This window comes from Epinephelus lanceolatus, chromosome 1, assembly GCF_041903045.1.
Source record: "Epinephelus lanceolatus isolate andai-2023 chromosome 1, ASM4190304v1, whole genome shotgun sequence".
NCBI classification, from domain to species: Eukaryota; Metazoa; Chordata; class Actinopteri; order Perciformes; family Serranidae; genus Epinephelus; species Epinephelus lanceolatus.
Genome location: NC_135734.1, coordinates 26,854,276 through 26,867,892, shown reverse-complemented (window position 1 = coordinate 26,867,892; position 13,617 = coordinate 26,854,276). Strand labels below are relative to the sequence as shown.

The 13,617-nt window shown below is 40.8% G+C and overlaps 2 protein-coding genes across 2 annotated transcripts; one reads left to right on the top strand and one right to left on the bottom strand.

Moving 5' to 3' along the window:
• Nucleotides 1-729: 729 nt before the first annotated feature.
• On the top strand, nucleotides 730-4,662 carry LOC117257282 (rab GDP dissociation inhibitor beta). The gene is made up of 11 exons (XM_033627355.2): nucleotides 730-870; nucleotides 1,657-1,764; nucleotides 1,864-1,960; nucleotides 2,058-2,192; nucleotides 3,030-3,228; nucleotides 3,334-3,465; nucleotides 3,617-3,716; nucleotides 3,801-3,972; nucleotides 4,065-4,209; nucleotides 4,320-4,374; nucleotides 4,487-4,662. The coding sequence occupies exons 1-11, from the start codon at nucleotides 829-831 to the stop codon at nucleotides 4,631-4,633; spliced, it is 1,332 nt and encodes a 443-aa protein (XP_033483246.1). The 5' UTR covers nucleotides 730-828; the 3' UTR covers nucleotides 4,634-4,662.
• A 1,762-nt stretch (nucleotides 4,663-6,424) lies between these two features.
• Nucleotides 6,425-10,279, bottom strand: ndufaf3 (NADH:ubiquinone oxidoreductase complex assembly factor). Its single transcript, XM_033625958.2, has 5 exons — nucleotides 10,124-10,279; nucleotides 8,409-8,604; nucleotides 8,247-8,313; nucleotides 7,854-7,954; nucleotides 6,425-7,074 (listed from the first exon to the last, which is right to left on the bottom strand). Exons 1-5 carry the CDS (start codon nucleotides 10,210-10,212, stop codon nucleotides 6,967-6,969), a joined length of 561 nt encoding a protein of 186 aa, XP_033481849.1. The 5' UTR covers nucleotides 10,213-10,279; the 3' UTR covers nucleotides 6,425-6,966.
• Between the last annotated feature and the right edge of the window lie 3,338 nt (nucleotides 10,280-13,617).

The window sequence follows — 13,617 nt, the reverse complement described above, 5'->3', positions numbered from 1 at the left end:
ATTCAACTTTCCATCACTACTGAAAGCAGTGGCCCTTTGCTGTGACTATATGCTTTGTTGCTGCGGCCATGTGTGCTACCTAGCAGGATATGTCTACTGCTTGTTTACCATCTGTTTATGAAAACACATTAGTTCTGCCTGCGTAGTTCTTACTTGTAGTACTTAGTCACGCCACCATGAGATGAACAGAAAGTGGACTTGCTTGACTGACCAATATTTTGTGGCAGTCCACATATATTTTGAAGGTCAAGCCGGGGGGCATTTAAAACTAGGTTTGTGGGTCACAACTGCCCCCTGGGCTGGACTTTGGACATGCCTGACCTAACTGTATACAATAGTAAAAATGAGCTCCACCTCCTCCTACAAGAGTAAAACATTACTTACACATTGATAAATCAGTATTAACAGTCTAATAATGTCATACATGTATGATAAATACACCAGTCACAGGGGACACTACTGCGATATAATATTTACTGTACCTTTACTTAAGTAGAATTTTGAGTGACAGATCTGAGTACTTTATTCATCACTGATGACACCAACTTCATTTAAGACCTCAATCTGAAGAACCTGGGAAACCCCACCTCTTATAGCCAATCACTCACACACACACACACACACACACACACACACACACACAAGCATATGTGTGCCAGTCTTAAGAGGATTACTGCAAAGGCGAACAAAGCAATCACTGTCACTTATCATTATCATATCTCACACACATATGCACACGGACACATTCAGAATACTGCAACAGGCTAAAATCAGGAAGAGAACTGGGACTCGGTGAAGAAGTGAGAAACAAGTGGAGAGACTGTAAGGATGGAGGAATATGATATCATTGTGCTTGGAACTGGACTTAAGGTAAGAAAACTTGTATTTATTGAAACATAAACAAAGAAAATTGTAGTCGTACATTGCCTACATCTACATTACCATTAACATATTGTACTGAGGACCTAAAGATATACTGAATGATCTTGACTTTGATTTGTGTCCTTTACTTTTATTTTTTCTCCATACTTTATAGCAGGGATACTGAACATGCTTTGCCCAAAAGGCCACTTTTGCAAAATGACAGGAGGCCAGGGGCCAGTTAAGAAACAGACGATGATATTTATCAGTGTGTGTAATAAATGACTTACCTGTGGTCAACCTTTCAACATTTGCATTCCTCATTCATCTTTGCCAGGAGTCAAATCCAGTGCAGGTCAGGTGTACGCAAGGTGTTTCTAGGATCTGAGGACATTCGGTGCTTAGCTTTGTTCTCTGTTTGGGGGTCCAGGGAATCCTCCTCTGACACTTTTATTGCTAAGCAAGCTCTATTTTTATGTTTTTTATGCAAAAAAATCAGTGTGAGTCAACTTATTTTCATTGTAAAAATGGTCAGCGGGCCACCTGGTACCCTACTGTGGGCCGGATTTAGCCTGTGGGCCATAAGTCAAGTATCACTGCTTTATTGAATAAGCGGTGGATAAGTTTGTTTATGAGTAAAATGGCCCCAATTGTATGGATCATTCAAATGCAGATCTGAGCTCCCATTGGCTGTTAAATGGAGTTGCAACAGTTAAATTACGTCATTATGCTACTCTTGATCTACAAATGTATAGCACCTGGCCCACTCACTAAGTGCTCCACCGTCTCTTTCAGGAATGTATCCTCTCTGGTTTAATGTCTCAAGGTGGGAAGAAGGTTCTTCACATTGACAAGAATCCTTACTATGGAGGAGCGAGTGCATCCATCTCTCCCCTTGAGGAGGTGTGTTCACACAAACAAAAGTTAACATGCATTACCTCTAAAACTGCTGCTATATTGCTAATTTGCTATGTATACTTTTCATTTTCTCTATGTTTACAGCTGTACAAGAAGTATAATGTTTCAGGACCTTCTAAGTCTATGGGCCGCGGAAAAGAATGGAACGTCGATCTTATCCCCAAATTTTTTCTTGCCAATGGTGAGAGCCTCATTCATCTGAACCTGTGATTTGTGCATTATTGTAGTGTACATATGTGCACTGTGATTATCTGTGTCCTCTGCTGTCTTTGCAACAGGCGAGCTGGTGAAAATCTTGGTGCACACTGAGGTTACTCGATATCTGGACTTCAAAGTTATTGAAGGCAGCTATGTGTACAAAGCAGGCAAACTGCACAAAGTCCCCGGCACAGAGGAAGAGGCCCATAACTCAGGTGATGAACATGAACCTGAAGGATGTTTAAAGGGACAGTTCACCACCAAGTCAAAAATGCATATTTTCTCCTCTTGCCTGCAGTGCTGTTTATCAGTCTAGATTGTTTTGATGCGAGTTGCCAAGATGTTGGAGATATCGGCCATAGAGATGTCTGCCTTCTTTGTAATATAATGGAACTAGATGGCACTCGGCTTGTGGTGTTCAAAGCGCCCAAAAAATCATTTGAAAATCTCCACAGCAATGTCTCTTTCCAGAAATCATGACCTGGTTACTCACAATAAGCTCCACTGAGCTAGCTAAAATTACAGCTGAGGAGGATCCCACTAATGTTTATATCTTGCGTTGTCACAAGCCTCTCATCCATGAGAAGATACCACAGACTGTATAAACAATGGATTTAGCTACCATGACATCACCCGTTGGTTTGTGGATTACCATTTCAAAGCCTTGAGTTTGGCATTATGGCTGTCGCCATCTTGGTTTTTTGAAGCCAGAAGTGACCATAATCGGACGAGAGGTTGGAGCTTTGTATGAGAGGTGGATTTGACTGAGAAGCCAAGGACACTATTGGCAGACAGCCTCTCACTTAACCCCCCCTGCCCTTAAATACGCATAAATTTGGGCCTTAATCAAATGTAAACGGGTGAGTTACAAAAAAAAAAAATCACCCCCACTTTGAGCACCACAAGCTGAGGGGCATCTAGTTCCATTATATTGGAGAGAAGGCAGACATCTCTACAGCTGATATCTCCAACACTCAATAACCCTGTTAGTGCATCATAATAATCTTTTTTTACTCCATTTAATAACATTCAATAAAACATTTCTGTTTCAGATCTGATGGGCATGTTTGACAAGAGAAGGTTCAGGAAGCTGCTGCTCTTTGCCCTGAACTTTGACATGAGAAACCCTCGGACCTACCAGGACATGGATCCTAAGAAATTGACCACGCGGGACCTTTTCACCCGCTTTGACCTGGGACTAGATGTAATGGACTTCACAGGTCATGCCATAGCCTTACACAGCAACGAGAGGTCAGTCACAGGAACTTACATAAGCAAGATAACAAATGATGACAGGTGATCCTTTAAGTTAAATCCTGCCACCTGATGTGTATATGTCTCCTGATGACTCTGCAGTTACCTGGACCGGCCGTATGGGGAAACGATCGGACGGATCAGGCTGTACTGTGAGTCTCTGTCCCGCCACAGTGCCAGTCCATACCTCTACCCTGTGTACGGGCTGGGCGAACTGCCACAGGGATTTGCCAGGTTACAAAATAATTAATCAGATTGTGTTCTTCAGTGCAAGGAGATCAGCATCAATTAGGAAACATATTGTATCATTGTGCATATGAAAACAGATGTCATGATGTATATCAGTGTCAGAGGAGGACCTTCAACAGGTTACTGTGTGTTTCAGATTGAGTGCAGAGTATGGCGGAACCTTCCTCTTGAACAGAGCAGTGGATGAGCTTGTGATGGACAATGGCCAAGTGAAAGCTGTGAAGTCTGAGGGAAAGGTAGGTGTATTAACATGTATGTATTAAAATGTCCAGCAGCACAACTGTGCTCTTAGTGATTGTGTCTTTCTGTGTCTTAATCAGCTGTACAGCTGTAAACAGCTCATCTGCGACCCCAGCTACGTTCCTAATCGAGTGAGGAAAGTTGGGCGTGTGATAAGAGTCATCTGTTTATTAAATCATCCAGTTAAAAACACCCACGAGGCCAGCTCCTGCCAAATCATCATCCCTCAAACACAACTCCACAGGAAATCTGGTATTTTTGTTTTGTGTGTGTTGCAGTCGACAGATTCTTTGTAAATTAATGATTTTGGTTGAATCTTGTCCCCTTTTGTTTTGTCCATGCAGACATTTACATATCTGTAGTGTCCTATGCGCACAGTGTAGCCTCAGATGGGATGTACATCGCCACAGTGAGCACGATGGCAGAAACCAACAACCCAGAAAAAGAAGTTCAGCCAGGGCTGGACCTCCTGGAGCCCATCAAGCAAAAGTTAGTGACACTTTCAAATGTTTTATTTAATGTTTTTTTAATGGTTGTGTCAATAAAATCAAAATTTTAAACAATATTTAACGTTATTTCCTGTCACCACCTTCATCTAGATTTGTTTCAGTCCACCACATCCTGGTTCCCAATGAAGATGGAAGCAAGAGTCAGGTAATGAAGGCGATTCGCCACAATATTTTCTGTACTAAAAATTAGAAATGAATTATAAAAGAGTAAAGCGTGGTGGGTCCAGTGTTACTGACAGATGCTGTGTCTTCCTTAGATATTCGTGTCCCGCTCATATGATGCATTAAACCACTTTGAGGATGAATACGAGGACATCAAAGACATGTACCGCCGCATCACAGGAGTAGAGCTCCACGTCGGAGGATCACAGAGACACCAGTCTCACAACTCTGATGACGACTGAGAAACATCAGGGCCAAAAAATTCAACAGCTGGGAGGCCATAATGACGTTATGGGTGATTATAGCCAACTGCTACACAGCTGTAGCTGAGGGTGTGTTATGCAGCATGTAGAGTGAGTTGTGAGTACACTATGTAAATGTTGGATATCTAATTTGTTTGCTATGTCCTTCTTTTGTGATACTCTGTAACAGTTTGGAAAACATCTTTTTCTTTTCATGAACTTTAAAGTTCTAGTCTTCTGTATTTGTAATGTTTTGGTATGACACAAGGTGCTGTGTAGCCATCAACTTTTTTGTTACATAGTTCTTCTGTTGTATTGTTTACACCTTCAAAGTAAAATCCTGACCACGCTGACTTTTGTGGTGAAAATTCTTGTATATGTCTAAAAATGTGTCTAACATCCATTTTTGATCAACATATAAACTGAAACTGACTGAAATTACAGCTAAATTATTACTTTATTCAGTAAAGACGGCTTCATATTTAACATGCTTTTTAGCTGCTTTCATTATTTAAATACATTTTGACAATTAACTCATTAATGTAATTAACTCTTCAGTAACCAGTTTGATTGCTTTTTCAAAAAATTTTTTTTTTACTCCCTTTGGGGACCTACGCCCATTTTCAAAATTCAGACGTGTTATTCCTATGGTCTAAGACAGTCCATAAATACTAGTAAACATGAACAACTCTCTCCCAAATTCAAAATAAAGAATGCTAAAACTCAAATTTAAGATGTCCTCAAGTATAAAGTCTGGAGATGCTCCATAGATAATTATAATTAAATTATCTATCAATTTGCGGTCCAAATGTTGGTCACTGGACCATTATGAATGGACCACAATTGACATGTGAATGTGTCAAGTTTGTAAAAAAAAAAAATAACCACATTTTATTTTGAAGTACAGTAAATTTCTGGCACAGAGCTTTTATTCTGAAGTGCTGATTCCTGCTGTAGAGTGAGTGAATAACAGACAACTACTTAACAGAGACAGCAAACTAGCTCAAGGACATGGTCAAATGCAAGTATCACACTTAATATATTAAACCGTGCAGACATTGAAATAATGACTAAGGGGAAATCTGGACCCTGTGGCCGCACCAGTTGGGAACCACTGATCTAGATGTCACTGCGAGCACCCAGGGGAATGTTCTCAGTATATGGATACATTTCTTGTTTCAGAACTCAAGACCACAACAGAATAAAGCTCATTTGGGTGTAAAAAAGAAAACACAAAATTCAGCTCCCATTCACTGTCTGTGGAGCAGCTCCAGGCTTAATACCTGATGACATCACAGATTTAAGACTTACTCCTCTGGTATCTGGCTTTTGATGGAGAAGCTCATATCAACAGATAATGACTGAACTTTCTTAGGCCATGAAAATAACATATTGAAATTCTTATATTTGGGTGGTGTTCTCCTTTAAGCACCAATCTGTGCCACAACTTCTCAGCAGCAGCAGATGAAAGTGATCATTCAGCACCCTGCATGTGAACGAGAGGGGGGGTTTAAACATTCAGCCTGACGCTGGGCATGTGGCACAGAGACGGATGATTAAGAGATGAATCCCAGTGATGTGGAGAGGATTTGTGGATTCTCTTATCTATGGGAGCTTATGTGTGAGAAGGACAAAGCCACTGTAACGATGTCACATACTGCACACAGGCAGCTTGTAGGTGGCAGCGCTGCTGGAGGCACAGACGCACAGAGTAAAGAAGCTTATCCAAATGAAGGACAGTCACCATCAACACCTCGGGCAGAGGGCTGGAACATATTCATACACAAAGACTACACATGGAGTCATTTTATCTGCTGCACAGACAATAGCAACTCTTCCTTGTGTCTTTAAATAACACATATTCCACGTAGGTGTTTTATATATTTTGCTATGCATGAAAACACAGTTAATGAATGACACCTAAATTATTGTTTGTTGCATGTAAATCTTTTAAATATACAGTATATTTCCAACACATAGTCTACACCTGAGCACTTACACACACTTTATGTGCACTCAAGCATACTCACTCACACTCGCTTCTACACCTGGATTTCAAAGCAATAGATGTGACGGAAAACCCAACATCAACAGCACATGAAACTCTTGGCTCCCTGCTCAGATTATTAGGTGACAGCGACTGCTTTTAACACCTTCATATCCCAAAAATAGCAGTCATAACCAAATATAGGGGCTCTTCAGAGCAGGATGTCACTGAGTTTGTTCCTTTGGAAGCAGAGGAGGAATAACCATCCCACAGGCCAGGGATCATTCATAAACCTCTGACCCCTGTCTGCAGAAATCAGTCCTAGTTGCTGTTGACGTCTCAGCACTTATTCCTCCTTCAGTTCCAGCGCAGTGCTGATGGACGGAGGGATCAGACCAGCGGCTGCCACTCTTCTCTCATTGGTCAGGAAGTTGAAGGTTGCACATGCATTGGGCTGCAAAACAGCAGAGATGGAAAACAAATACAGAACAGTAAATAAGACAGCTCGATTAGTTTTAAAGTGGAAATAATTTTTTTGCTCTAAATGATCGTTATGAAATAAATGTTGATTGCACAATGTAATGGCTGTAGAATAATGACACCATTTGCATTTAGATTGGTTGCTTTCAGTATGCAATTCTGTCTGCAGGTACGATCACCTGGGAAAATGAAGGCTTGATTTACGGCACAACGGAAGTACATCAACCTTTGCCCAACCAAAACAGGAAGAGGATAGTGCCTCTGTTTACCTCTGTAGCTGTATGCAGCTATCCCCAGTTACCTTTTGCCAGCACAAGCAAAAGTAAAAGCCTACTCCACATTGCCTTGTCTGGTGTGTCACCTGGCTATATTTGCATTTTTCAGCGCCGTGCCTTTTGGATACCTGCTGCTTTCAGTCTGGCACCTCCTCACTATCTTTCTATTAGGTCGCGACCTCAACTGCACACTGCAGATGTACACACCAATAAACAGCCCTAACACAGAAAATAATTTTAAAAAATACAGGCAGACAGCAGAGTCTCTACAGAAAAATACACCACCACACACTGTAAGTAGGTCATATGTGAGAACTGAGAGGGATTACTTTTGTATGAGTCTATACATTGTTTTTAGGAAAATCCTGCATAGCAATATTTTAAGTATTATTGGTCAGTCAGAAAGTCTTCATGTCTTTGATGTAGGGAGGAGGAACATGATGCATGTTACTACACTGAGACCCTGAGCACACTTTACCGTGTCTTGCACCTCCACAGCGATGCCTTTACGCTTGAGTAGAGCGAGGACTGAGGGGTCGATTCGTTCCACACGGGCTCCTGTGCCCAGCACAAGAATCTCTGCATAAACAAGAAAATAAGTCAAATGACAAGGGTTAGGAAATGTTTTCTTTCAGTTAAATACAACATACATAAACTTAGATCAGTGAGGAAATCAAGGAAAACCTGATGCACATGAAAATTATGTTAATCATGTGCTTTGGCCTTTATAGTCACCAAATCTCAACCAAATTTTTGGACCAACGTATTGGACAGGGTTCTCCACCGTCATAATCAAAACACCAAATGAGTGAACATCTTTTGTTAGAATGCTGTTCATCACACATTATCTAAGTTTTTATTTTATTTATACCTATTCTGGGTTCAAGCATGTGGAACAGTGAGACACTTTCTTCTGTGATGTCTTTATAACTGCCAACCTGCAGAGAGCAAGAGAGGGAGAGAAATTTAGTATAAAGCAGTACATGACACAACAAACTGAGTACTGTGAGGGCGGTTTGGATATCAATCTCACATTCCACTGGAGGATAGCAGGAGGCAGCACAGCACAGGGCCCAAACACCTTGTTGCCGTCGATGTTGAATCCCCTTGAACTGTAGCTGTGGATCATGGCCCCGCTGCCCGGCTCCTTCTGCATGACGGACACCGTGGTCCGTTGGTACAATTCATCATCACTGGGTCCCAATCTATGTGCACGAGACAGAAACGGGCTGGAACAAAATACAGGTACACAAATTAGAACCAGCGCCATATTAGGAATACAAGTCTGGTCACTTTCTAGTATTTACTGTGAGTTGTAATGCTACAAAATGTACTTTTGGTCAGTAAAACTGTGGGCATGAAACAGATCTGATCTCTGCACATTCTCCATCACTTCACATTTCACAAAAAAAAACAGGTTGCACTGCAGAACCGTTGCCATGTGGCCCAGTTTAAAAGCCAAAAATCTAATGCCAACCTACTGACCGGGCTGACAGCCAAAAGCTTTAGGCCTCGTTCTGCAGAGAGGAGGCAGCCAAGAAACACACTTCTGCTCCTACACAGAGCTGCAGCACATTTCAGCCTTTTCTTTCACTTTTTCCTCCTTACTGTTACAAAATATGAGCAAGTTCAGCAAACTTTTGTTTCTGAGATGCAATACTCTGCACTTTCTAGTCAACTGCTTACATCACCAGCTGGATTTTTAAAGTAGCACAGCAAGGACTCATGAGGTGACCCGGCCTGAGGACTGAAGGTAACAAATGACTCCACCAGATGGAGCCAGAGATGCTGTCTGGTGTGCAAATGAGCTTAGAGCTTGTATCTTGGAGTTAATGAAGGGAAATCTACACACAGGAGACATCATGGCATAAAGTAGAATCTGCACATTGTTCTTTGCTCCCAAAACATTTCTGTTTTCATTGTTGCTAAAGAAATGTTTCAATAAATCAGATCTTCATCGGGCACAAAACAGCACCTACAGACATCCCATTATATATACATATCTCAAGATGATATGTATATGTAATCTGCAACTGGTGGCCAATCTGAAAAGCCATTGATTATATCTGAATGCAATGATATACTGTCTGTGTCTTCACTAAACTCAGTTATTGATCACAGGTGTCAACATTGTAAGTGCAAAATAATATGATAAATGCCAAGAAGAACCCCTAAAGAGAGAAAGATATCAGAAATAACTAAAGAATATAGTTTTTGGTTATTTCATTCATTGTAATCATATAGTTTTACATTTCAGTTGTTGACACATGTGACTGATGATTACCTGCTATACTCTTACACTGTTTTCTGAAGACACACATGATTAAGTTGGGCTACAGCCAGTGGCTTCACTATTTTCTGTCATTTTCTAGACCCAAGAATTAGTCGACAAATAAACAGGACCCCTCAGTGATGAGAAAGAGTTTGTGTCATCCTATGACATAGTATGACCTACGGTGTAAATACACACACAATATGACTGTAATAATGTACTTTTATTGGAATAATACCACACAAAATATGGCACAAAACCAACTTCTCCAGTATCGAATAAAGCTAACGTGTATCCGAGCATCTCAGACTCCTGTGACAGTTCAGGCATTTCATAACAACATGTCTTTATAGTGTCCTCGTCTCCACACAGAGGTGATGTAAGTCAAAATTAGGGACAGCTTCTTAAGCGACCTCGCTGGGTTTAAAACTTCATCTTAAATTATTTGAAAGCCATAAACAGATAAACTACCATACCTGGAGAAAGCGGGCGCTGCCCTGGAGGAGAAGAGAAACCCCTGTGTTGATCTCTGGAGGAGGAATCTAGCACACACCGCACTGGCCATGTTGACGGAGCTAACCGGCGACACACAGGGGGGATACTATTCTGTGTGACACCAGCCGTCTGTTTCCGGTGTTGTGTAACGCTTAATCGAAGCCGTCTTTATTTCAAGTCCAACAAGTTGATCCTTGTTTAATTATCGTGTTTTTAACTTCTCATGTCATGGCACATACATGTAATATATCGTGTTAAAAGAGAATAAAACATTGACCTCCAGCTGGTGTTTGTTGAAGCTGAGAAAAATAGGTATTTTTTTAGAATATAGGTTATGTGATATCACCGGCTAAATGCTAAGCTACTGATGCTAACGTTAAAGGAACTTGCAATAGGGTAATGCAGCTGATGTTACACACTGAAATGTGTCATTATCTAAATTAGAATTACAGAAAAACTGTAACCTGTAACCCTCCACATAATGAGTTAACCCACAACACAATAAAAATTACTAGAGGTTGATGTTCATTAATAAAGCTAGCTAACTGTTGGACAGCTATCTTGTATCTCCTTTATCAAACCCACAAAGTGCATTTAAATAATTCTAACTATTAGAGGCAAAATTCATGACCTCTTGTCCTCAGATAGTACCTATCTAACCTCAAACAGCTGTAAGACCTAATATATATTTAGATTGCTTCTCCCCAATTTCTCTTCAAGAATTGACAGCAGTGATTTCTTCATCTAAATCATCAACGTGTCTCTTAGACCCCATCCCAACTAGGCTACTTAAGGAGGTCTTTCCTTTAGTTAACACTCATATATTAGATATGATCAATATATCCTTATTAACAGGCTATGTACCACAGTCTTTTAAGGTAGCTGTAATTAAACCTCTACTAAAAAAGCCCACCCTGGATCCAGAGGTGTTAGCCAACTATAGACCAATATCTAATCTTCCCTTTATGTCAAAGATCCTTGAGAAAGTAGTCGCAGACCAGCTGTGTGATTTTCTCCATGATAATAATTTATTTGAGGAATTTCAGTCAGGATTTAGAGTGCATCATAGCACTGAGACAGCACTAGTTAAAATTACAAATGACCTTCTGATTGCTTCAGACAAAGGACTTGTCTCTGTACTTGTTTTATTAGATCTTAGTGCGGCGTTTGACACAATTGACCATCAAATTCTACTGCAGAGACTGGATCACTTAATTGGCCTAAAAGGTTCAGCACTAAGCTGGTTTAAATCTTATTTATCTGATCGTTTTCAGTTTGTTGACGTTCATAATGAATCATCCTTACGTACCAAAGTTTGTTTTGGAGTTCCTCAAGGTTCTGTACTCGGACCAATCCTATTTACTCTATATATGCTTCCTTTAGGTAACATCATTAGAAATCACTCTATAAATTTCCATTGTTATGCGGATGATACTCAGTTGTATTTATCGATGAAGCCAGAAGAAAGTAATCAATTAACTAAACTCCATAACTGCCTTAAAGACATAAAAACTTGGATGAGCACCAATTTCCTGATGTTAAATTCAGACAAAACTGAAGTTATTGTTCTTGGCCCCAAACAACTCAGAGACTCTTTATCTGATGACATAGTTTCTCTAGATGGCATTGCTCTGGCCTCTAGCACTACCATAAGAAACCTCGGAGTAATATTTGATCAAGATTTGTCTTTTAATTCTCATTTAAAACAAACCTCACGGACTGCATTTTTTCATCTGCGTAATATTGCGAAAATTAGGCCTATCCTGACCCGAAAAGATGCAGAAAAATTGGTCCACGCTTTTGTTACCTCTAGGCTGGATTACTGTAACTCTCTATTATCAGGTAGCTCTAGTAAGTCCAGCTAATTCAGAATGCAGCAGCACGTGTACTAACAGGAACTAAGAAACAAGATCATATTTCTCCTGTTTTAGCTTCTCTGCACTGGCTCCCTGTAAAATCCAGAATTGAATTTAAAATCCTACTGTTAACTTATAAAGCTCTAAATGGTCAAGCTCCATCATATCTTAGTGAGCTCATAGTGCCATATTATCCCACCAGAACACTGCGCTCTGAGAACGCAGGGTTACTCGTGGTCCCTAAAGTCTCCAAAAGTAGATCAGGAGCTAGAGCCTTCAGCTGTCAGGCTCCTCTCCTGTGGAATCATCTTCCTGTTACGGTCCGGGAGGCAGACACCGTCTCCACATTTAAGACTAGACTTAAGACTTTCCTCTTTGATAAAGCTTATAGTTAGGGCTGGCTCAGGCTTGCCCTGTACCAGCCCCAGTTAGGCTGACTTAGGCCTAGTCTGCCGGAGGACCCCCTATAATACACCGGGCACCTTCTCTTCTTCTCTCTCGTATTCTATTACTGCATCTTGCTAACTCGGCCATTCTGGATGTCACTAACTCGGCTTCTTCTCCGGAGCCTTTGTGCTCCACTGTCTCTCAGATTAACTCATATCGCAGCGGTGCCTGGACAGCGTGACGTGTGTGGTTATGCTGCTGCCGTGGTCCTGCCAGATGCCTCCTGCTGCTACTGCCATCATTAGTCATTAGTCATACTTCTACTGTTATTATACACATATGACTATTGTCACGCATGTATACTGCCAGATATTAATACATACTTTCAACATATTGTACCACAGTAGCCAGAACTATAACTATAATATTATTACTTTCAATAATGTTGTTGTAACCTACTGTCATTACCTGCATCTCTCTCTCTGTCTCTCTCTCTGTCTCATTGTGTCATGCGGATTACTGTTAATTTATTATGCTGATCTGTTCGGTACGACATCTATTGCACGTCTGTCCGTCCTGGAAGAGGGATCCCTCCTCAGTTGCTCTTCCTGAGGTTTCTACCGTTTTTTTTCCCCGTTAAAGGGTTTTTTTTGGGGGAGTTTTTCCTTATCCGCTGCGAGGGTCATAAGGACAGAGGGATGTTGTATGCTGTAAAGCCCTGTGAGGCAAATTGTGATTTGTGATATTGGGCTTTATAAATAAAATTGATTGATTGATTGATTGATTGAAATACTCTGCAACCTTTGTTGTTAATGAAAATGTTTAAATTTGAACATTACAGTAATTTATGTGTGTTGAGTCTGTTAAACATTTATTTTGTGTAGTCTTTTTGCATGGTTGTGTCTCAAAGGCCCACTTGATCCAGATATTTCTTTTAAAGGTCCAGTATGTAACATTTAGGGGGATTTAGTGGCATCTAGTGGTGAGGATTGCAGAATGCAACCAGCTTTTGGAAAATTGGACTCATTCAGAGCAGGCGTTGTCAATGTTTTTCAGGCTAAGGACCTAGAGAGATGGGGCAGGGAGCCCCCTATTATATGGCATAAAATTGCACTGCATATTAAAGCAGGCAGATGAAGGTTGTCAGGCAAACGGACATATCAGCCTCAGCCTGCAGTCTTGGGCCCCAATCACACATAAGGCATTTTGCAGAGTGCTCTGGGAATCCAGCA